Source organism: Pundamilia nyererei, unplaced genomic scaffold (assembly GCF_000239375.1).
Source record: "Pundamilia nyererei isolate P.nyererei 1_Seehausen unplaced genomic scaffold, PunNye1.0 scaffold00024, whole genome shotgun sequence".
NCBI classification, from domain to species: Eukaryota; Metazoa; Chordata; class Actinopteri; order Cichliformes; family Cichlidae; genus Pundamilia; species Pundamilia nyererei.
Window position 1 is genome coordinate 5,150,117 of NW_005187425.1, and position 24,038 is coordinate 5,174,154.

General features: G+C 39.2%; 1 protein-coding gene across 1 annotated transcript in view; it reads right to left on the reverse strand.

The window, feature by feature from the left end:
• Window positions 1-220: 220 nt before the first annotated feature.
• Window positions 221-24,038, reverse strand: part of pcsk2 (proprotein convertase subtilisin/kexin type 2) — a 29,497-nt gene continuing 5,679 nt past the window's right edge. The window contains exons 3-12 of the mRNA XM_005727496.1: window positions 22,947-23,060; window positions 22,406-22,514; window positions 21,673-21,710; window positions 13,742-13,818; window positions 12,712-12,800; window positions 11,972-12,147; window positions 8,687-8,902; window positions 7,045-7,145; window positions 5,484-5,711; window positions 221-1,537 (exon numbers count right to left, since the gene is read on the reverse strand). Of these exons, the coding sequence (XP_005727553.1) occupies window positions 1,048-1,537; window positions 5,484-5,711; window positions 7,045-7,145; window positions 8,687-8,902; window positions 11,972-12,147; window positions 12,712-12,800; window positions 13,742-13,818; window positions 21,673-21,710; window positions 22,406-22,514; window positions 22,947-23,060 (1,638 nt within the window). The 3' untranslated portion in view covers window positions 221-1,047. The remainder of the gene's footprint in view (window positions 1,538-5,483; window positions 5,712-7,044; window positions 7,146-8,686; window positions 8,903-11,971; window positions 12,148-12,711; window positions 12,801-13,741; window positions 13,819-21,672; window positions 21,711-22,405; window positions 22,515-22,946; window positions 23,061-24,038) is intronic.

Here is a 24,038-nt window from a genome sequence, read left to right on the forward strand (position 1 = left end):
TCATCCTGAAAGAGTTTGTTTTGTAGGAAAGTAAGTGTTTTAGCTCTCTTTAGACGATCCTTATTTACATCCTAAAACATATGTCCAGAAAACACTTTATTTACTGAGTGAAGCCTCTTTGTTTTAAATAGTTACAGTCAATAGGCTGTAAATAATTTATATGACAGTGATTTATTGGTGCTACATTTTGCTTCTATAAATAAAGGAAGTGTCTATAGTACCTAGGCAAGGAGCCTTTTAGGGGGGTTATTCTGTTTATTGAACAGCACAATACAGAATGAAAGAAGCCTGGGAAAGATTAGACGATTTCACTTGTTGATGTGTTTTACAGTAGGGTGACTGCTATCCCACGGTGATCCTGCCTGTGCTCCAGTTTTAGTGGAGCACAGGCAGCATCATGTAACCGAGAATGGCTGGTTTTCTACATGCATTCACTGTATTTCAAATCACTCAAGTGCTTTAATAAACAGCTGAATAGATTTATTATAGTCCATCAAAGATTATGAAATATGAACTGATGACTACAGGCTGCAAAATGAATTACACATTCTTTCCATGTTTATATAAACAGTGCATGTCACAAAAATATAAACAGAAAGAAATAGCACTGCTCTGTTTGCAAGATATTAAACTTTAAGTAGAATGGCACAGAAAATCATTTACAGTCACAAACTGTACAACATTTGGCAGAAGAGAGGTGTAGGGCAGTTAAAGCAAGAGCATGAAAGAGTGGCTTGTGTTTGCTTTATGTACAGTTCTGTAGAGTGTAAAAACCCAAGTGATATAGTTTGTTTTCTCTCTATAGAATAGATTATTGAAGGTTACACTTTTATCATGACTGGATTACAAGAAACATTCATCGAAGGGGCTAATTTTAACATCTGATAACAAAAATCAGAGACAGGAGAGGAACGGAGGTAGACCAAAGGGAGGATAACAAGGGACTTAGGAGAACTTAAGAGATGCAGTGAAATTTTAGAGAAGGACAGAGCGAGACTGCAGAAGGAAGATAGGTGATAGGTGAGCTGGCAACATGCAGATGGGATTCTAGTTGTTTTTACTGAGCAAACTCTTCAGACTTCTCTCTACAGCCTCATCCAGCTCCTCCTCCAGCTCCTCCTTTTTGGACATGGCCAGTTTGGACTGATAATCACGTACTATCTGGTCTATATAAGGGGCACTTTGTGTTCCGTGCAGCATGAGAGTCCACTCCTTCAGGACCCCTCGCTGTGGCTCGTCACCCTGAAAGCCCACCTCAAGGACCCAGGTCCCACGGGGGTCCTCTCCCCAGGTATGCGTGGTCATGAAGGGCCACTTGTCAAAGCCCACCTTGGAGTCATCATCACGGGGCCTTCGGCTCAACAGTATGGATTTTGTGCCCATTGGTGAGGTCATGTTGATGTTGAGGTCACCACGGCGGCTGGCATTGACAGTGACTACAGTCTGAACATGCTCCAGGTAGCGGACAAAGTTGTCCTTTCCCTGACAGGCTTCAGTGGTTATGGCCAGCACCAGCTTGTTACCAGACTGGATTTTACTGGGGAAGAAGAATCAGATTGGAGAAATGAAAACTACATGTTAGAGAAACATAGCAAAGTAACATAACAGCTATAAAAGAGAATGATGAAACAAGACCATGTAGTATGTGTAGTAAGTATTATATGGCCCTGGACAATGGCACTGGGAATCCCTGAATGTAATCGTGAGAGAACAGGTGAAAGAACCGTTACCTTTTACCTGCTCTTATTTTAATGTTCCAGTAAATACAGCACCTGACCTATTTTTTCAAGAGAACCAGCCAACCCTGGCAAAAAAAGGAAGCGCCTTTTTTTCTTGTTCCCTCATTGCACAAAAGCATTCATGACTGTCATGTCTGATTAATTTACTCTGTACTTTTTTTGTTGCAGTGAGAATAATATGCTCTTTGGTCAACACTAAAAGACCACATACTTGATATTCTAGAAGTAACCAGTTTGCAATGAGTCTAAAGCTTGTTTTCCAAAATTTAAAGCACAGATGTGATAATTTCTTCTTACTCAGTAATTTCACAGGTGTTCCCTATTTGCTAAATTGACTGGTAGTTGCATAGCACCTTTTTACTACAAGTCTCACACAGTGCTTTTATTCTAATAGACGTCTATTATTGCATATGATCAAAATTTCTACTGATTTCTAGGCTCATCGTGAGATTTGCTGTTTGCTATGATAGCTGGTTTCTCAAGTGTTGTCGCTTTTTGGTTGGTAAGACATACTTTTATAACTCCCTGGGTGATGGGAAGAAAGAGTGGGAACACAGCAGGGTAGGGGTGGTGGCCAAAGGCTGTGAAGAGGCTTAATAACATTATTAGAGGCTAAGGCCACATCACAGCAGTGGGAAATGGGCCTGGTTTAGGGGGTGAAGAGAGGGAAGCAGAGAAGAAACACAGAAACTGAGAGAGAGAGACGCATGGAACAGCATTCAGTTTGAAAAATGATTAATAGGGCGCTATGCAGAGCACAGCGAGGTGAGTGCAGTGGTGAGCTGATGAAGTAAATTGCTATTCCCAGAAAAACAGAACAGCTCGTAGCGCAGTACTGCACAACAAGTTACACCCTGTGATAAGAAATTTGACATAGCCAAATATAAGAGCTTTGTTTTTTCTCCATCAACATTAGAAGTGTTATATGTAAAAAGCCCATACTGTAAAGAAGAAACACTTCTTTAAAAACATGTAGTTAATGTCTGGATGTACTACAACAGCTTTTCTTGGCATCTTCATTTTTAAAAGCATTATTCTTGGGGAGTTAACTCGTGATTTTTTTTTTTATTACAGCGTGTGCATATGAACCTAAAAAGGGGATCTTGTATGCAGCAGCTGCATTGTGCCTATCAGTTAACATGCAAGAGTAATTACAGAAGTCGGCCGTGGAGCAGGGACAGAGATGCCTCTGAAGGGCAGGACCAGTGGAGATTAAAAACAAACCTGCCACACAGCGTGGCACTGTGTGCCAGCTCCACTGATAATGAGAAGTTCTCCTCCAGCAAAGTAAGCTGCAGCGAGCCCGAGCAGCTATCAGATCAGTGCTGAGAGTGTGTTTGCTAGAATGGCGATGTTAGTGTTTATTGCTTTTCTCCGCTGATACAATATCATCAGAGGTGGGCTTGTTGTAATTATAGCTCTACCACAATAGAGGCAGCAAAAACCCTGCAGTGCTGCTTTGGAAACAGTGAACTGATGAAAAATATGGCACAGCCAGTATAGCTTTCAACACACCACTCAAAAGAAGAGAGAGGTTTCTTTTGGAGCTTCTTACCTATGAACATCACCCGCTACTCATTTTTCCCTGAGATATGCAAACCTTTTTCATGTCAGTGTAAAAAATAGGTTATTTTTTGTTTGGGGGTTTTGTTTTGTTTTTGCACTGGAAGCTTAAATATCCAGATAATAATGCCAGTGTAAAGTCACCAGCACTCTGTATAAGAGAGCAGGTTCTTTCCACCATTTGCATGTGGTCTCTCCAGGGATGCAATAAAAGCTGTACCATGCTCTTTTTTTTTTATCTGTCACTGAACTCAGGGGAGGGACACACAGACACACAGACACACGCAAGCACACAAAGGAACATTTTCACACCATGTTGTCGTGACTGAATCGTCTGTGAAGCTCTGATTAGAGACCGAAATAAGGTACTGTGGGTGTTGATGGTGGAAGAAAATACAAAGACGGACTGCATTCACTCAGCTTTTTATCTTCACCCACACACTGACACTTTCACAATGCATGTTAAAGCATTACTTTAGGTCACACACATCTACACAAACGTACACCTCCGCCAGGATTGATGGCATTTCCAGGGAACTCCAAGCCTACTTGTGTTGCTCTAATTAGAGCAAATAAGAGGGATGGAGGAAACCACCAGGCATCGCACACTTAAGCTCAAAGCCTTACGATATGACAGATGAATGGATACCAGAACCCTTGTGACTGGTGCAGTGGTGGGGACAGGGGAATCAGAGGAAGGAATCAAGACAGAGATGGAGACAGTGAAGTGAAAGCAAGGCTGTAGATGGACAAAATACAGGGAGAGGTAATGTACTAATGTAGTGAGGATAAGACGAGAAGGAGGACGCATTAACTACAGCTGCATCTGTGAAATATGAGGGCAGAGACTGAAGCTGCCAGAGCTCAAACTGATGTAGTTAACATTATTTCATGTGAGAAATGCATCATGTTTAGAATGATATAGTAATTTTAAAGGAATCCCATCCAAAAAACTATATTGCCTCCTTCCCGCCAACTCCCGATGTAGCTACAACTTGATTACGCACTCAGACATATGACTCATAAAGGTCACTTGTAACAGGCATGCAGTTTTAAGCATGTTACATATTCCCTTCTGTGCTTTAGTAATTCTGTTGCTAAAGATGCTCCCCAGACATTTTGTAGACATAGATTTCTTGTGAGTGCACACTGGGAAACAACAATAGTAATGGTAAATGGCCTGTATTTGTATAGCGCTTTCCTAGTCCCTAAGGACCCCAAAGCGCTTTACACAACCAGTCATCCACCCATTCACACACACATTCACACACTGGTTAATGGTAACATTAGCAAATTAAAGGAAAACCAACAAAATTTTAAAGGTCTCATGAAATCTCGTGGAGACAAGGACCAAAGCTGTTGTTTTAATGGTGGTGGAGTATTGACATCCTGGAAGAGACCACTCCCAGCAGAACAGAGGTGTTCCATCATAGGATAAATATAATTATCATCCATAGCAACTTTGTATTGATTTGTAGGAAAGCTTCGCACATATGACACATCTGGACCCAAACCATGCCAGCAGTTCCCCTACCCCACATCCTCACGGCTTTAGAGAACAACCATATCACCTTTCTCCGTAGGCGATTGCAGGCTTTTCCTTTATTTTTTCCCCTATCTGTAGTTGTATTGACACAAAATCCTTCTGGTAAGTGCAGACTTCATGATGTGCACTCAGTCACTTCCCTTTAACAGATAAATTAGTCATCTGATAAACTGAGCGCATACGTCATTCTTCGCGATGAAGGTCAAACATCCCAGGGAAGTAAAATTAGCAAAACTGTCACTATCAATCAAAACAAGACAACACTAGACAAAATGCTCAAATCTATATGACCACTTTAGATGTTTAATTTAAGATGAAATTTAGAAATGTAATTCCTCCTCTACCAGGGTATTCAATGTTGATCTTTTAGAGGTTCAAGACCAGCAGAGACTGATGACCCAATCCAAACATTACAGCATCATGAAGTAGACACTCCCTTTGCAATGTTTTAATCAATTGGGCCATACTGGGTTTACCCAGTAATTAGTTGAGTGTGTCTTTTGCACTCAGCAGGGTTTCACTTTTAAACTTTTGGGTAAAAAAGCAGTTTGAGATCGTGGACTATACAGCGTACATATGTAATATGCAGCATTTGGGGCACAAGAAAATGCAGAATAAGTAGAAATGTGACTCACTGGACTTCCTGAATGGATCCAGCTACACAATGAAAACGCTCAGGCACAGTTTTCCATTCCTTTGCCATTTTCACCATGCCACCAGCATCCAGCACGCCATAGCCGAAAAGGTGATTGAACTCGAGTCCCACGCCATTCCTTCGCCACTGGTGAACTTCGTCATGGAGCTGGTTTCTCTTAGAAGTTAGGACTGACAGGTGCTGCATGTCTCTCCATGTCAGGTTAGGGCTGTGGATTGACAGTCATGAGCACACATATGACAAAGGCAAGGGGGGAAAAAAAAGAGTGACAGAGAAGAGACAGCATTGTAGGTTAGCTGTGGTAGGGCTAACTAGAAAAACACGGAAAGCTTAGTTACAAGTGGTAAAAGCAAAAGAAAACAAATGTTACATTTGTAAACATTTCTGATTCGTGGGTTTGCTAAAATTAATTCAATTATCTAAAACATCATAGAGTCTATGCTTGGAGGCAGAAGGTTGCTTTTGTCTGTGTCTCCCTCCATTATATTGGCTGTGTGTAGTGACAGCTTTGTTCTGGCTGACTCACTGACTCCTGCTGCTGCACGATTCAAGTGTGTTTGGGCAGTAAAAAGGCTCGTGGGTTATTTGCTGCCGGACAGGGTGAGCATCCGCTCCTCCCAACAGCAACATCATTATTGTGTGTGCAAAGCAAACACCATTTCTTTACTCAACTTCACTATCTGGTGTTAGTTAAAGGCAAGAGAATCTTGTCACCCTTTAACGTGAGAAATGAAGCATCTGAGAAAAGGAAACGTCTCCCCTCGAGGATTATAGAAGCTGTAATTCTCCAGGTTTCATAATAATGTGTGGGTGGGTTTGCTTAAGTGTAAATGTTTTCAATTACTTTCTGATCCACAAGGATCCTTTTCTTTAGAACTAATGAAACTCATAAAGTGAATTCTATCTTGTAATGGAGTGTAAATGGCATGATTGACAGATTTAGTACGACACATCAAGAATGGAATCCATAGATTGCAAAGATTAGCCTCCAGACAGAAATATTTTCAGCAAGCTAAGATAATAAGTGTTGTTTTATTTGTTTGGTTTTTTTTGGTATCATCTGACATATATGGGAAAGTACTGAGACCTCTTAAAAGAAAATGAACTGAATTTCTTTTAGCCTTGCACTAAGGTATAAAGAGCATTGATCCAGGGTTATTTGTGCCGTTGGTACAAACATACATTGAGTCTGTGCTCTGTGGGCGTTAGAGTGAGTGCAGTTTTTCCTTTTCACAGTTGTGATAAATAAGCAACTCTGTGAAAAGTGGAGAGATTATTTGTGCTCTCAAGGAGTTTAGATGCACACAGACAGAGGACGTTAAAGCCATTACTTCAGAAATACACAAAAGCTCGAGGTTGTACTTAAAAACAAACTGAAGATTGTCCAGATCTAATGGTTAAAATTATACCTTGTGATTATCACTTTCTCCAGCAGAGTGAAGTGGAATAAGGAAACCTAATTATGTTTTTATACAGACAGTCTGTCTAAATCAATAATCGCAATTATTATAGCACTTTGAAAGGACCAGTAGAGTACATACTTAGCCTCAAGAGCCAGAGCAAAGACACCAGCTGCCTCTGGCGCTGCTGCTGAGGTTCCCGAGTGACGCAGTGTGCAGTTCCCGTACAGATCTGTAGTAGCCTAAAATAATCACAAAAAGGCAACTTTATACGTAGAATCAATCAACATTTTTTATTGTTTAAATTTGTTTTTAGAAGGCACTCTTCAAGTACAAGTGAAAAAATTATATATATCAAAGTAATTTTAATCTTTATTTTGTGTAGTTGATTTTGCCATTGTTGCAAATATGCAAAAAGATGTAACGTTATAATCAAAATTTCATTATAGTAAGTCAGTAATATGTTATAACAATTGTTGTATTAAATCAGATAACTCAATATGCATAAAGAAAATCCAATATTTCTTCATATACGGTACAGAATTTCTTTAAAGGACTTTGTGAAATACAAATAAATGTTGTGGACACAGGGAACAAGGACAAAAAAATTGTATGAAATAACAGTGATTTCAGTCTGAAATAGACACAGTTGTGCATGTGCTTAGCAAGACGTCTGAAAGCCACAACTCCAGACCTGTTACTGATCCATTACAAAGTTTAAAAAGCAAACGTTAAGCCAAAAATGGGAAAAATTACAAGTGACACGTGATGCAAGCTAGGGGCAAACATGCTGTTGTCCTATTTGGAACCATATTGCTCGCATCAAATTAAAAACAAGCACAAAGTTTTAAAAGAATATATACATTCATGCATTCAATTTTTTGCACTTGACGTGTTGTATTTATACTATTTTCAATGAAATCCTTTATTTAACGTGTTTTCATTGTCTTTGCATATATTATAATTATGTTAGTGAGAGTGCACAAGATACAAAACAACCTTTTTATTATGTTTCTGCACAAACATGAAAACACATAGAGAGATGTGCATGACCAGGGTGCTTTGGCTGAATAGCTGTGCACACACATTGAGAAAATGTTTATGTCTCTGGATAAACAGTGTTTTCAATTTTAATTTGTGCTTAATTAGAAATGATAACAGACTGACATTAATTAGAGGGGAAACCCTTGGGAAGATCCATGACTTTGTCAACAGCCAAAAGTGATTTGCATAATCGCTTATGCTGCCTTTGCATGCTTCATTCACAAGCATGTTATATAGGATGTTGATCAATTTATGTGCATACGAAGACAGAAGAGCAATTATTATTATATATTATTATCCTGGGATTATCCTAAAACAACCCAAGATGTCATGTATTTGTTCTTCACGTAAATGTGCAGATAGGCTTGAGCCAGCTGTACTTACACACACTCACACAAACACACAGACATCCATTATGCAATTAAATGCTGGGCTGTACGTCACAATGAGGAGCAATTCTTCCATCAGAAACTGACAGCTTCATAAGTTACATTCATAGTATCTTCTGACTGCAGGGCGAATTGAAAAGCTATTTACAGTTCCATCTATGAATCAGAAGAGCCATCGTTTAAAGGCATTTAACATCACAAACAAGCCTTGAGTCATCTTTGAATGGAAAAAGATCAGGGACCCTGAACTATCAAAACATTTGATAGACATTACGGCAAACATTTGAGGTTGTTTCTTCTTTCAGAACTGTGTTGCACATTGAGATCAAATAAAACACAAGCACACTCACCACTCCAGCCTCTGGGTTCCTCTTCCGTCCATTACTGAATGTAGATGCCAGGGTGGATGAGCAGCTCTCGTCATACAGAGCAGTGCGCCCATCGTTGATGGCAGAGTTGATGGAGATTGTCCACATACTTGAGGCATAACCATCGCAGTTACAGTCATCATAGCTACCACCATCTCCTGAGGCCCAGACATAGATGCTGCCTTTCCCTCCGCGCCCCTAAAACAACATTATCATCATGATCCCAGTGAAATGAAAGTGTGTCACAGTTCTTGTCTTTTTCGCTGGAATTCATTTGGGTGAAATGAAAATTGGAAATCTGAGAGTTTATGATGCATATCAATGCGTGATACTTTGCTTAGAACTTTAAATGATTGAATAACAGGACTCCTGTGTATATTTCTCAATTACTCACTGACAACAGGCCAGTCAGACCTCCCTTGTCACAGGTGGTGGTTTCCTATTTGGAATCATTTCTTTTAGTCACTTCGGGCGTGCTCTTTAGAAGAAACTGCTTAATCACCCACTGCCCACTGAAAGCTGGCAAAACTCTGCTGTCTTTTGGCAGGTGGGTTTTTTTTTTATTTGTTTAATTATTTGTCTTCTTTATTATTTCGTGAAGTAGAAAGAAGGATCTGGGGAAAACTGGCAGGGAGTAAATGAACAATCTTACATTATTAAAGGATCGACACAGAGGATAGCATTTAAGCAAAACACATAAACTCCACTGGCCCACGCTGTCCAGCCCACTGGTATTAAAATAAATTGATTTCTAGAGCTAAATAAATGTTATTGTGATATTCTGTGCCTGTAAGCATGCAAAGCAGGCAGATCTCATCAGAAGGTCGTAATATTAAAAAAGACACAATGCTATTGATGAAAAACTTTGTGATCGCACAAATGATAGCAACAAGAAAAAAGAAAGCACTCAAAAGAATTCAGTGAAATTTCTATTGTGTACCGGAACTGGCAACTCACACAGGCACACAAGCCTGTTTTGTCCTGTCTCTTATTTTTCCATTACAGCATGTAAATTGGCATTGCTACAGTCGAGGAAGGTAAAGTGACAGCATTTTTTTGTCTTTTTTTTCTACACCTCATTCTGCAAATTTAAACACAGTAAAATGACATCTTTGTTACCGATAGAGTGCCTTGAAACATGAAACAACTGACTGTGGCTCCACGCAGAGAGCATCCTCCTCACCAAATGCTGCACCTGTTCTACAAAAGGCCGACCATTTCCCCACAGAACAAAGGATCAAGTGGAGGAGGAGTGCCATGTCCTACCTTTCATGATGCTTATTTATCTCTTTTTATTTGAAATGCAAAAAGAGATTTGAGTGTTGTTGAGCACACCTATGTGCTTTAGGCCTTCTGCAATCTGTCTCCTGCACTATCCAAACAAAGTGCTTTCATTTGGAACAGCACCCAGTGTATTTAATTCCATTAAAGCCGTGCTGCCTTACTCAGCTGTTAATATGAAATAATGTGCTTCTTAATTTTAAATGTTTCCCTTTGTGCACAATGCACATCATGTTCGGCCTACACAATAGCTTACATAAGTGATCATTAGAATCTAAGTGGCAGATCGCAGAGTGGCTGCTTGATTAGTTGTGTTTACATGATCAGACATTACAGTGAGCTTTGCTCCCGCTCACCTACCCTGCCTACGACAGGGTCGTTTCAGACCAACCCACACCTGGCTACATGATGATTAATCAGGCAAGCAACTGGCAGTGGCACTACTAGCGTGACGGCTGTGTGAGTGTTTGTGTGTGTGTTTGGTCCAGACACTGCTGATGTTGTCTGGCCCTAAATTGAAAAATTATTTATTTTCAAGGTCAGAGTAATGGTTAGTAGTAGATGTTAGGTTAGAGTAAGTCTCTAGGAAGTGAATATGGAGTGTGTTCATGCATGCTCAGTCGTCCAGTAAGGAAATCCCAGAAAGGTGATTATGTTTAACTGGAGAAAGGCATCCTGGACAGGGAGGAATGCTGGTTTGAGTCAAGGAGGGAAGACCATCCCTTTAGGGGGCCGAAGGGTTCATCTTTCACCATCTTCCAATGCTTTGATTGCAGCCATTCCCCAACTTTGTGTGAATGGTACTCATGGCCACTGATCAATGGTCGTTGACAGTTTGTATATTAATAATCAGGAAACTGACCACACGGCCCATTGTTAGTCAGTGGTCTTAGGTTCAGTCACTATGCAAATGTGCTGTTCATAAGGGTTGGAGAAATCTGCAGTCAGCTGAGACTGAAGAAGTCACTTGGATGAGTGAAAAAATCTACACTGATCTACACTGGCTGTAGTTCAGCATCAGTGTACTGTAGAGCGCATGGTACCCTGAAGGTATCACCTTTTCATCTTTGCGTTAGTATAGTAGTTACTTGTGCCTCACCATCCGCAAAGAGTAATTTGGCTCATGAGCATCACTCAAGCAAAACATGACAAAGAGTGTGAGGCCTCTATGAGTCTGCATTGTAATCTACATGCTTTAAGCTTTGCTAAAATGCTCATAAGTACAATGCTGTCATATTAAAGTTGAGCGATAGATTGTCCACAGTTGCACTTGTTTAACTACATTTGCCTACATTTGATAACTGGCACAAAACACAAAGTATATTTGAGGGTAATTGGGATTGTTACGTACATGCAAATGCTTTGACTTTGACTAAAACTAGATTAAAAACTAAAGCTAAACATTTTAATTAATGGAAATAAAATAAATATTAAACTTAAAAACAGAAATAAGTGCACTCACAAATCTGAGATAAAACAAAAACAAATCATACAGCATTTTGTTGAACAAGGTGTGTATTGAGTCTTTAGACTACCTACATGATAGTGAGTCAATTAAAGGTAATTAAATATATTTGTATTCTAATGTCTCTTATGAACATGTAAAACATAAGCACCTGACAAATCACCTCATTCTAGAAGAATAGTAATAAAAAAGAAAATGTAATAAAACTAAACACAATAAAAAGAATATGAAATCATACTCTAGAAACTAATTGAAACATTAAATTAAAAACAAAATGAAAAGAAAATCTTATGGTAACCACAACCCATTTACAGTTTTGAACAGGTGACTTTACTCAATTTCTCAAAACCCTACAGCTGGTGTAATAAAAGACCCTGTGTACTTGTTAGTGCCACTTCAAGGGTGAGTAAAACCTTCACAGGGGGCGGCACTAAAAAAATGAAGATTTCATTCAAGAGATTTAAAGATAAATTTCCATCACAGGTTAAAGCTCACAGCACAAGGTGAAGGTGCGCCTTTACCTTGTTCACGCCGTCTGCCATAGCCTGCAATGTGAGCTCTCTGGGTCCATCCACTGTCTTGCCATCATCAGTTGGTCCCCAGCTAGCACTGTAGATGTCAATAATCTGGGGCATGTGACTGATGGATGATGCCTCAATGATGTCAGTCATAAATGGCTGGTCCAGCATTCTGATACCTGAAAGAGTAAAAGTCTGACTCCAGTTTTGTGGTACAACCAGATGCCGTCAAGTTGATACCAAAAAGTAAGTATAAGTTACTAATTTACTTGCTAATTAAAGAAAGCATAGGTTTTGCATATCCATAGTGTGCAAAAAGTATGATGCATTCATGCATGTAAACCCTAAACAATGTTTAAAGCAAATCTTTATGTTAGCTTTGTAGCAGAACATAAATCAAGCTGTCAGTACTGATTTTCTTATTTCTAATTTGTTACTCAAAAAGCGAAAAAATCAAAATCAAAATCAAAATGAAACAAAAACTGGACTCTTGTCCTGTTTTTCAGTTGAAGCTAAATCTTCCTACTTCTGTGAGTAGAGAAATACCATTTTAACATGTTTCAGCAACATGTAACTCTACTCTTCAATAATGCCCTACAGTATATTTTATAGGTGAAGCATTTAGTATCTCCCTTGCTGAATCACCCTCCCAGCTTTCACCACATCACCATCATCGTGTTTAACATTGCTGTCCCCTCATTGTTATTCCTCTGTTGAAACTGCAAGCTTATTATAACACACACCTGCCACCTTGGAGTTGTAGGCGACTCCCACACCACAGATGTTGTTGTTGGCTGCCGCAGAAACCTCTCCAGCACATCTTGTGCCGTGACTTGTGACAGCGGAAAGCAAAGAAAGCGCTTAAAATGATTTGCATTCATTTACATACATTTGAAAATGATATATTGTGGTTTAGGTCTGAGCTAAGCATTCACACATTCATTGTACCCCTTGTCATTGTTGCCTTTGTGTGTGTCTAGAATGAGGATATTGATAACAGCATGGGTAGATTTAGCCATAAATCTATTATAATTAACAGAATGGATCTGCCTGAGGAAAAGCAACATTTCCATCCATTTTCAGAGCATTTATATGAGTCTGAGTACGACTGCACATATCAGCGTTTTGTGTTCGTCATGTGATGCGTGTCTATGTCTCCATCCCGTTACTCCCCACAGGGACACTGCAGTCAACCCTTCTTTCCCAGCATGCTTTGCTACAGACAGGCAGCTATTTATAACAACCAGCCGATTAACCAGCAAGTATTGCCCGGCAGTCAGCAACTGCTTCAGTACCAGACTCAAATACCCGCTTCTCTATGTAACAGACACTTGCACATATGTAGATATAGCTGAGCAGATGGAGGTACAGAAGGAGAGATAGAGAAAGAATATAGTTCCCTTTGCTCCTTTGCTCCATATGTGTTGTAGTGGTAGTGGATCCCCTGGTGTGATTGGGAGGCAGATAAGACGTTATCAGACAGAAGGTCACCACCATGAACACTTGTCCCTGAGAGGAGACTAGACTTGTGGTTGTCCACCTTTATCCACCTTATCTCCTCCAAGTGAGAAGCTAAAAATAGCCATTGTGTTTTCTATTCTCTTGTGTTGGACAACAGCTCTGTTTATACCACACCATTATGTCTTAATGGAACTATGTGGAGAGAAAATCAATAGAAGAGAGCTGCCAGACTCTAGGGAGAGCACACACGTGCACACAAAAACACACTGAGTATGTGTATATAGAAATAGGCAATGTCTGGGCGAGCTTTACCTGTTAAACCAGTCATCTGTGTAGCGCGGAAATGGGAACGGGTCATTGCTGCTGAAGTCGTAGCTGGCATCGGCATTCTGAAAGGACCGAATGGATGCATTTACGAAAACAACATAGAGACAGAAAAACAGCAGGAGAGACGACAGGGCAGAGCATTTCACAGTCAAGTGCTGACCTTATCACAGTCTGTTCTGTCATCCTTATGCACCGGTCAGGGGTGATTTTGAATTCTAAGCTTGCTAGTGCGAAAGCTAATCAGGTAAATCTAGCCACCCAACCTGCAGCTCAGGGAAAATTTAGGCAGTTTTAGAAATGTTTTCATTCACTTTTTTTTGCCAAAACTACAGCATGAAGCAGCAGTGAAGGCAGGCTACATCTAGTCTGATATTGTTTTTGTTAAAAAACAAAACAAAACAAAAAAACAATTTCTTTGCACATTCCTCTATATGTTGCATGGAAAATGGAAAATAGGTGAAGCAGTCTTTTGGAGCATTTGCAATCATACATGAAAACAGAATATATAAGACAATAGTCATTATTTGGTCTGACCACCTTTATTTACACAGCTTGAACTCTCTTAGGTTTTCTGGGAATTCTTTAAAGTTGTCTTCAGAAATAACTCTCTGAGTTTCTTGAAGGGCATTCAAAGCTTTTCTTTTTGTGTTGGTTGAGTTTTCCTCCATTGCGTGTCAAGATGATCACACTGCTACAATGCTGAGGTCCAGGCTCTGGGGAGGCCAGTCCATGAATGATAGTGTCCATTATGTGTTTTTCTATCTTTTATGCTTTTATATTTGACCTCATTGCCATGCTGAACAATGCAGTCATTGCCAATTAGAGTATTTCCAGACATGCTACAGCATGGTGTGTTGGACCAAAATACTTTTCCGTGATCATAATTTCCACAATTGTGAAAAGATTTCCAACACCAGTGCCTGAAATGCCACCTTAAACTATACCAGACCCACCACTGTGTTTCACAGATGACTTCAACTCTCACTGTTTTACCTGACCTCTTTCATACATACTGATATTTGAATCAAAGATGGATTTATCATTCAGTTCATACCTGCCAGTTCTTGTGTAATTTGGCATACCTCAACCTGTTTCCCTACCTGAAGAATGACTCAGTCCTTGACAGCCACACTTTTATTGAGATCATTTCTGTTAAGACTTCAGAAAAAAGTCGATGAATCAACTGAAATGACAGATGCATCTCTCAGGTCTTCTGGCAGGTCTTTTGTTTGTTTTCCTATTTTTGAGTACATGACTTTCAAATACTGTTCAACTGTAGTAGTTTTTTAAGCCTAGTACTTCCTCTTTTGTCCTCCGCTTGTCCAGTTTCTTCAATTCTTCTTAAGGACACACTGCACACTATGCCAAGACTTGCCTAGGTTTTCATTTAATAGCTATTTTTTTTCACCTTACTGAAAAAAAAATATTTCATGCAAGTCAAACTGTGTTATCTTTGACATTTTTCACAGATTCAGCTAAGAAAATTGGAACAAATTGGTTCTTTGCCAAGTTGTCACCTTAGAACAAATGTTATCTAGACAATACTGATTCATCCTTTAAGATATATGCCTTTTTATGTTTGAAAGATTGATAGGTCAGTGCTAAGTGGCTAAAACAAATAAACAAAAAAAAAACAATTCCTCTGAAATTAAAAAGATAAGACTCAGTAAAGAAGCAGTCAATGTCCAAAGAAAAACACTGAAAGACCTTTAGAAAGCCTGGAGAATTGTTGGCCTAGATCACTTTAAAAAGTCTGGCCTGGTTCTTTGGAAGCAAAATATAAAGAAATGAGTGAGACTTTTGCACAATACCTTAGAGCAGCATAGAAAAGCTTACATCAGCATTGAACATTATTGTCTAACCTTCATAAAGACATGATTTATTGTAGTGCAGAATTGTATTCGACTGTATTAGATTTAGCTAGCTTATCCTAATAAACTTACAGTATGGTTTATACATTAAAACTCATTTGAACACCTTCATGCAACACTTAACTACCAATATTTAATCTGCGGCAATACTAAAGTAATGTGTGGTCACAGTGGGGATTTCAAACTGAGAAAGTAATGGCCAAATCACTGCCAACATTTAATTCCACATGGCCAAAAGTAATATGATCAGAGCAAACAGCAACGGAAAAGCAAGAGAAAGAAAATGCAGGAGACAGACACACATCCGCTGACAGATAGTAACCCAGTCAACAGAATTATCAGAATAACCATGTCTGGAAGATATTCACACACAGTAAGACATCCTCGGGTCAACACTACACTTGTTCTTACTTTAATACAAAATGACCTATTGACTTATTGCAGCAGGTGAAGTCTCTCCTTTACTTGTCACTCTTGTCACTTGGAGTGCATCCTGTTTTGAGCTGTGTATTTAGTCCCTATAACATGCCGCTTTGTGTGGTCACGGAGAAAACACAGCACTGTTCATTAGCTACAGACCCAAATACATCAGATCATTCTTGGAGGCTGTTTCCATGCTGCAGATTGTGAGCTGTGTAGGCTGGCATTTGGAGGAGATGACTCAGTCAGCAACAATGGAAGAAGAAAAACGACAATAGCTTAGTGACCCAATGGAGAAACACTGTAATTATCACAATGTGGAGCAGACAACTAGAGGACAGTACAAATACTTAGAGCCACTAGGGTTACGTGATGGAGATCACTTCATAACTATGTAATTGTTTAAAGAGAAGGGGTAATAAACAGAAAGGTGAAAGCTACCTAAAGTATTTGTGACATTTGGTTTCCTCTTTTCGTGCTCTAAGTAGGTATGATACCACACAAAAATTACATATAACATATGGCTCAAAAAAAGCAAAGTTAGAAAGTTTTGTCTTTAAATGTTAATACTCAGAGCAGAAACATTTGAAACTAGAACATGCCGTTCCCAAATAGATTTTGAGTCCACGTCAGACGCAGGAGTGTGTCCTTGTTGTCTTTTATTAAATGAAGTGAAAAGTCCTGAGCCCTAGTAATAAATGACACCAAGCCTGTCGATGAATGACTTTCTGTGCTTCTCAAGCTCTTCTTCTGCTATCAATCAGGCTCTACTCTTTCTCTGCTGTCCTGTGCACAGCAACAGTCGGAATAATGGATTCTGCCGAGCCTCAGCCTCGTCAGCTTTCCCCAGCAACCACTAGCTGTTCACTGTCACATGAGCTTATGGTACTTAAGTGAACAATGAAGCAAACTTGTCATCCATCCATGCTCATTTGGTAGTGAGGCAAGTATTTTTTTTTTCTAGAGTCAGCTATAGTAACAATTAGATCACACGAGTAAACAGCTCATTCACTCAATTGACAGCCGCAAAGTAAGGTTGTGCAACTGTACAACTGTACAACTTCGTTTACTCCATATTTCTGTCAGCTTTTTGGCTTATCGGGCCAAAAGGAGAAGATGTATCCGGACAGGGCTCTTGCCACATTTACACTAAGCCTTTTTAAGATATCCTGTCAAAGAGATATTTCACCTTTAAATTTTACTATGGCTTTATTTAAACACTACTTTTAACTTTTTAACCTGAAGTGGTAAAAGTACTGAAAATACTGAAAACATTTAAGAAGAGCTTAAAGATGTTAATCTAACCCTCTCCTTATTTTACAAATCATGTTGTTTTGTCCGGCCCAACATGGGAATGACTGGACCAAGTCAGTGTAATACGACATATTAGTGGGACCCCTGAGAAATTGCTCTAAGTAGTTAAAATTTGTTTTATTTCCTAGGGTATGTTGGTGATGAAGGGGAAAACTCAGACAAAACTTTCTTATGTATCTCTCCCAGAACCATTTATCATGTTATCAGGACAGATTTCAACAGGCCACTAGTGCTGATAAGCAAATTTATAATGTAGGAAAGTTAATGCACGATTTCTTGGAAGCCCTTGGCAAAACACTTTAACTATAGTACAAGGTCCCAACCAATTTCAGGGAGTTTACACTGCCTATTCTCAGTTTTAGTGGACATAATCTTAGGCCACATAATTCCCTTTAAAATCTTTTAAAAAGTCTTTGTGAAGACATCTCTCCATTACAGAAAACAACATGACATTCCTCAGAAAGGACCTAAAACTCAATATTACAACCTTTCACAAAGTTCAATTTAAAAGAGAAAAGACAAATGTTATATCCTCTAAAGCGAATAACAAATAACACCATTGATCAAGTTGCATGCACTTGTCTCAGAACTATGGCCCCTATAAATAAGCAGTCTCTTTCTTGTGCCATATCGCTCATGCAACTTTTGACTAAAAAAAAAAGAAAGAAAATTGCTCTGACAACCATACACAGCAATCTGTAGTGGTCACTGAAATCAGCCAGTAATTAAATTTTCATTTAATAAAAATCTAGAATATGTCCATGAATCAGCACAGTTTGAAATACGCTCACATTTCAATCCTTATGTCTCAAAATACTATTAGTGTCTTAATCTGTTTACAGTCTTATGCAGATTTCAACCTTTTTGGTGCTAAGGTCACACCCCTAGAAACACCATAATAATTGTAAATAATTAAATTATCCTTAAATGTTATCAAACACAAAAGTTAGAGATCTCATACTTTGAGATCTCATACATGGCATATCTTTGCATATCTGATAATTTAGCGATACATGAAAACATTTGCAAGAGTGTACGCACAAGAGTGTTTGTGTGCCGTTTGATTTGAAGTAGCAAAAGCTAAAGAAACGCATCCATGCCCATATAAGTAACAAACTAAATTAACAAGCGGCATCACTGTGGTATTTTAAAATGCCATCTCATCAGCCTGAAACACATTGGCTTCTTCAAAATGCCTTGGTTGTTTCATGGCACGCCACTCATTCAACACGCAGTGCAGCCGATTACTTAACGTTATAGAGAAATCATTTACAGGTGGATACAAGTGCCAAAATCAGTATTTATACTCTTATGATTACTTTCTTGAGAAAGCTCATTAGTCATTTGAAAACCAAGATGATTGTCATTTTCAGTATAAAGAATCTAAAAGATTCTAAAATGCTTTTACAACCACAGACATTCAACAATATAGAAGTTGAATTTAGAAGTCAGAGTCATTAGTTATTTAGACCTTTGAACCCCACATATCTCCTGAGACATCCATGTGGGCTCACGTGTCTGTGAGTGTTGAAATTGTGTCTGTGGATCCAGTTTGCAGTGTAAAAAAGGATTTGAGTGTTACGTGAGAGTAGAAGGGCATTATATAAACCAGGAGAGGATAGAACAAAGAGAACACTAACTGACAGCATTAAATACTATACGTAATGTAGTTAGATTAGTTATATCAGTGTATCAGCACAGAGCTACCGGTCACCTCACAGTAAGAAGGTTCTGTGTTTGAGTCTGTCCAAAGACGGGCTTACCAGGTTAACTGGTGGTTCTAAAGTGGCTGCTGGTGTAGTTATCTGTCTATCGGTGTTAGTGTTACCCTGTTAATAACAATGATAATAACAATAATAAATTGATGACAAGACATAGAAGAGCTGAGCCATGGGTAAAGAAGTCTTCATGCATTAAATACACGAATTTCACTGAACTTCAGGGGGATAAATGGGCCATGTTTGAATTAAATTGGTTTTCCTATGGTAGAATGCAGATAAATCAAAAGTTAAATGCTGAAATTTATCCAGTGGTTGAATTTCTGTAGTGAAGTAGTTGTTTCCTAGGAAGGGAATGACTGCCCAACTGCAACATTCCTAAATTTCACCCGGCTAATGGGACTTTTCAAACTAATGGCTGCAGAGGAAGAAGCGAGCAAACTCTCATGTATGTATCCACTTTTGAAAAATTGTTTCAGTTATCTGCTGCCTCATGCTGTTTCACTAGAACCATGCTAAATATAGTGAAGTGTCACTGTGGTATTTTAGCATACTGTTTCATCAGCCTGGAATACAAAGGCTTCCTCAAAATACCTGGCAGCTCAGAACAGCTGGTCCAACATACAGTAAAGCTTAGTGCTAAGCTTTCAGCTGAAACAGCTCTTCATTGCAGCTATGGGACTTCACCTTTTGTCACATCTTGTGCATCCTTTTGGAGAGGGACCTGTTACTACTTCACTCTTTCTGGCTGTTGTGCTGGTTAATTTCGACTATAATTCACTGTTTTTAACAACTGCTGATAACTGAACAATACTTAACCTTCTACGTGAGCTATGCTAACCTTTGTTAACAGGCGATGTCCTTTTGTTTGCTTTCTCTCCCTCTTCTTGCTTTCTTTTCTGTGTGGATACAGTGGCTCACGGTCCCCAAGGTAGAATAAATAAAATATTATCAGTGCTGTAAAGGGCAGTCCTGGTATGGGGTGGACCAAATCATTTTGTTTCATTTGTAAGGGGTGAGAGTTGGTATTTTAGGCAATCAAGCTCAAATCACACAGTCAGTTTATTCAGGCAATTATGTCATTGTTATTTAGAAATTGAAAAAAGCGAAATAAAATGACCTTTTCATTCCAGGCTTGCAAGGGTCACCAACACCATTGGGTCCTGTGTTCAGCATTTTACTATAACTACAAGGCCCATGCAGATTGTCTGCATGCTGAGATACAAAGAAAGATCAACTCCATACTCATCTGTAGGAATTAAATCAGATTCAATGTCTGTTATTTTGCCTGTGATTTTTACTACTATTATTTTATATTCAGTTCTTTAATTTTTTGGATGGTAGTAAAAACAATATATAGAACTTGTTAGAATATAGTGAAAGACTTGAATTGTGAGATGTGTCTTTTTGTGAATCTTGTGAAGCACTATTACTCTTGCACTTGCAAATAAAACACAGCCTGGCATTTTATTTGTCATATCAAAATGTATCTCGTAAACTGTAGCATTATGATCTTGAAAAACAAGCAGCCTAAAACCCTTGCATGAGCTGACATTTGTCTCCTCAAAGCAGCTCTACCACATGATCAATTCAAAGTAACGACTCGAGATCAACTCAAAATGGTTTTTAATGTTTTCTTTGTTTTGTTTCGGGGGAGTTTTCTAGGTATGTCTAGGTCTATAAAAAAGCACAACAACAATAGCACCACAGGATTACATACACGGTGCCACGCACACAGACACACACTTTGGATCTATGCACAGCATGATCCATCAATCCAGCGGAGGATGCTCCCGCATCAACACAGCTGAGGCTGTGTTATTTTTGGGCCACAGCTCATCTCTGTTCACAGGCAAGACATGCAAAGGCAGGCAAAAATGGATACATGCATGACAGGGGGAAAAAACAAGCCACATTTAATGCGCAATAGCTACAGCAGACAAGTACAAACAGAAAGCCCTTTGCATCAGGATAATCTCCTGGAAACAAAACATAAGCAAACAGCTGAAAAAAGAGCCAAAACTCTTGGCATTTTTAGATAAAAGCCTAAAATACCATAAACATCAGTTTTCAAGTAGGAGGATTTTGAACTCAACAAAGCATTAGAGTTTCTTTAGAAGGTTTGCATTTGTTCATCCCTAGATTGAAGAAGACACCACAATGCAGACACACTGATGAAACTGCACAAGTTATAGTGTAATCAGACTGAACCTTCAAGGCCGTGTTCCATTTAGCAATCCCTCTTGTCCTTTAAGGTTTTATCAGTATTCTGGAGATAGAGCATCACATTATGCAGCACCAACTACCCTGGCATTATCTCTGCTTGTGACAGATCGGTCTGCCATTGTGCCTGCTACAGTGCAGTGTGCATTAACATTAAACAGCTTGGCTGGCCGTCTGCCTGCCTCTGCGTCCTCCGGGAACACAAGGAGACTCAGCAGCCATGAAGGCAACTTGGAAAGCACCTGTCACTGGCAATGACAAACCACACGAAGCCCATGAAATCCTCGACCTAAACTCCTGCTTTGTTTATTAACAGCACTTTACGCAAATGAAGGAAAGTATGACATTAAAAGAAAATGTATGTACTCACATAATTTGATGCCAGGTCTGGATGTAGATAATCAATACCTGAAATGGGACTTTTTTAAATTAATATTGAGTCATATAGCATGCATCACAGAGGATAGCAAAATATCTTACCATTTTTATATCATGGTTTCCTTTTTGCTTTATTATATTCTGAATGCTTGATAATGAGGATAATGATGAATGATATTATTCTGACACAACTTTTCACAAATTTGCAAATGACTCAAATTGCGCAATTCAATTTAGATGATTAACGAACTGGGAAAAGAAAAAAATTACATGTTAACAATCTCTAAAATTAATATTCCACAATCACAGGGCCCAGCGTCTCAAATATAATGAAATCAAATGCAGTTGTATCTTTGGACTTTAAACTAGAAAATCGAGCCTGTCAGCTTGGATTCAACAGTTGTAATGGTAATATTCAATATATACAAAAATGATTAAATGCTTCTTTGTGTGTATAAAAAAAAAACAGAATGCATACTAAAGGAGAAAGAGGTTTCTGGGTTTTTTTATTGCACAATGACATGCGGCTGTTTGAAAACCTGTTCAGTAAATCCTGATTTCATGCTGTGAGTCCCCTCAAACAGGGAGACAAATTAATCAGAACCAAGATACATTCTTTATTAAGTTCAACATATACAAATAAATCGGCTCGATGGATATTTGGAGGTGTGATTAAGTGCTTCCAGACAGTGCTCCTGGTTATAAATTAAGGATTTTATACTCACCGTCATCCATGATTGCGATGGTAACTCCTTTGCCTGTGTAGCCCAGTTGCCAAGCTTCAGCCACATTAAGATCCAGCCCAGGGGTCCCGTCTGCCTGGCCTGTGTTTATCTAATCACTCAGACAATATGGAGAACGTCCATGACTCATGGCACCCAGGTGAGCCACCATTAGGAAATTAGTCAACATGCAGAATGTGTGTATGTGCAGGATGTTATGGATAAGGACTGCTTGAGGGTGATTTTGAAAGGAAGGGGAAGTAAATGTCAGCACATTCATCTGACATGCCAGATGAATGAAAGCGAGCTTGCTACAGCATCAAATTCATGCTCACCGGTTAATGTAAACGAGGGGAAACTAGGCAACATGAATGCAGAGATGAGATGGCATGATATTTGCCAGGCTAATTTAACAAAGAATAACAATGTTCATACAGAAGGCGGTAGGGAATATGGTCGGTCTCTGAGTAATTAAGGTGGAAAAAATGTGGGCTGGTGCTAAAGGTCAGGCTTCACGCAGACAGCTAGCTGGCTTATTACTCACCAGATACCACTGCTTGGTGAATAGAGGGTCACTCATGTTAACTTCAATATCGTTGATATTTCTGTAGCCTCGCTTCTGACGACTGAATCCCTCCTGTTCGATGACATTCTTCACCTGCGGGGGAAAGGGAAAAAAGAAAAAAAAAAGTCAGGTCAATGTCAGTTTAAAATCAACAATGATCTCACGCACATTTTGAAAAGAATCATACAAAGAGCCAAATGAAACCCAGGTGTGTTTATGCTGGAGCACAGAAGCAATAAGATTCTGCTTGATATGACGCTTGAGATGTTGCCTGGGATTGCTCTGTGCACAGGAAATCACAAAACCCAGCTGTGCTCTACTGTACCGTGAAGGCAGAACATCACCTAAATGAAAGAGGCTATTTTTTTTCTCCTAATAAGAGTGGCTGCAGCTGGAGCCGGGGGCTCCCAAACTCACCTTGTCAGTATGCTCAAAAGCCACAGCAATTACACTCGCAAACACGCTTGTGTTTCTCTGAATCATCAAAGAAATCTCAGCAGATGAACAGCTCTGATTTGGATTACAAATGCTTACTGAATGCTGCCACAATAACCATTATCGAGCTCAGAAAGATAACATAGGACAGAACAAATAAATGATTGGGATGAAATGTAGTTGCTTGATTAGCTGGTGGTTGGCATGAAAATGACTGGTTGTCTTTGATAGCGATGTTGTATTTAATTTCTGCTCACACTTCAAATCATAGAGCTAAGAAAACACTCCCATTATTCCGCTGCCTTCATCTCTGTCAGCAAATGAGGACAGGAGTAATAATAACCTATCAATTTAGTCATTCTAATTGGGAACTGCACCCCATCTCCTGTGACAGTTTAACTTTTCTCTCTCTCTCTCTCTCTAAAATACTGTACCCATATTCAGTCATTTGGAAAAGCTGAATATGTGAAGTAGAGGCAAAGGAACAACAAGCCACTTAATCTTTTAGAGTCTGGCACTGGCTAAACCAAGCCTGAAGAGAAGCTCTCAATTTGAAATTTATTGCCAACACTCTGCTTGTCTTGAAGGTCATATGGACAATGATTTCATTTGAAGGTTTTGGGTCAGTTTCTGATT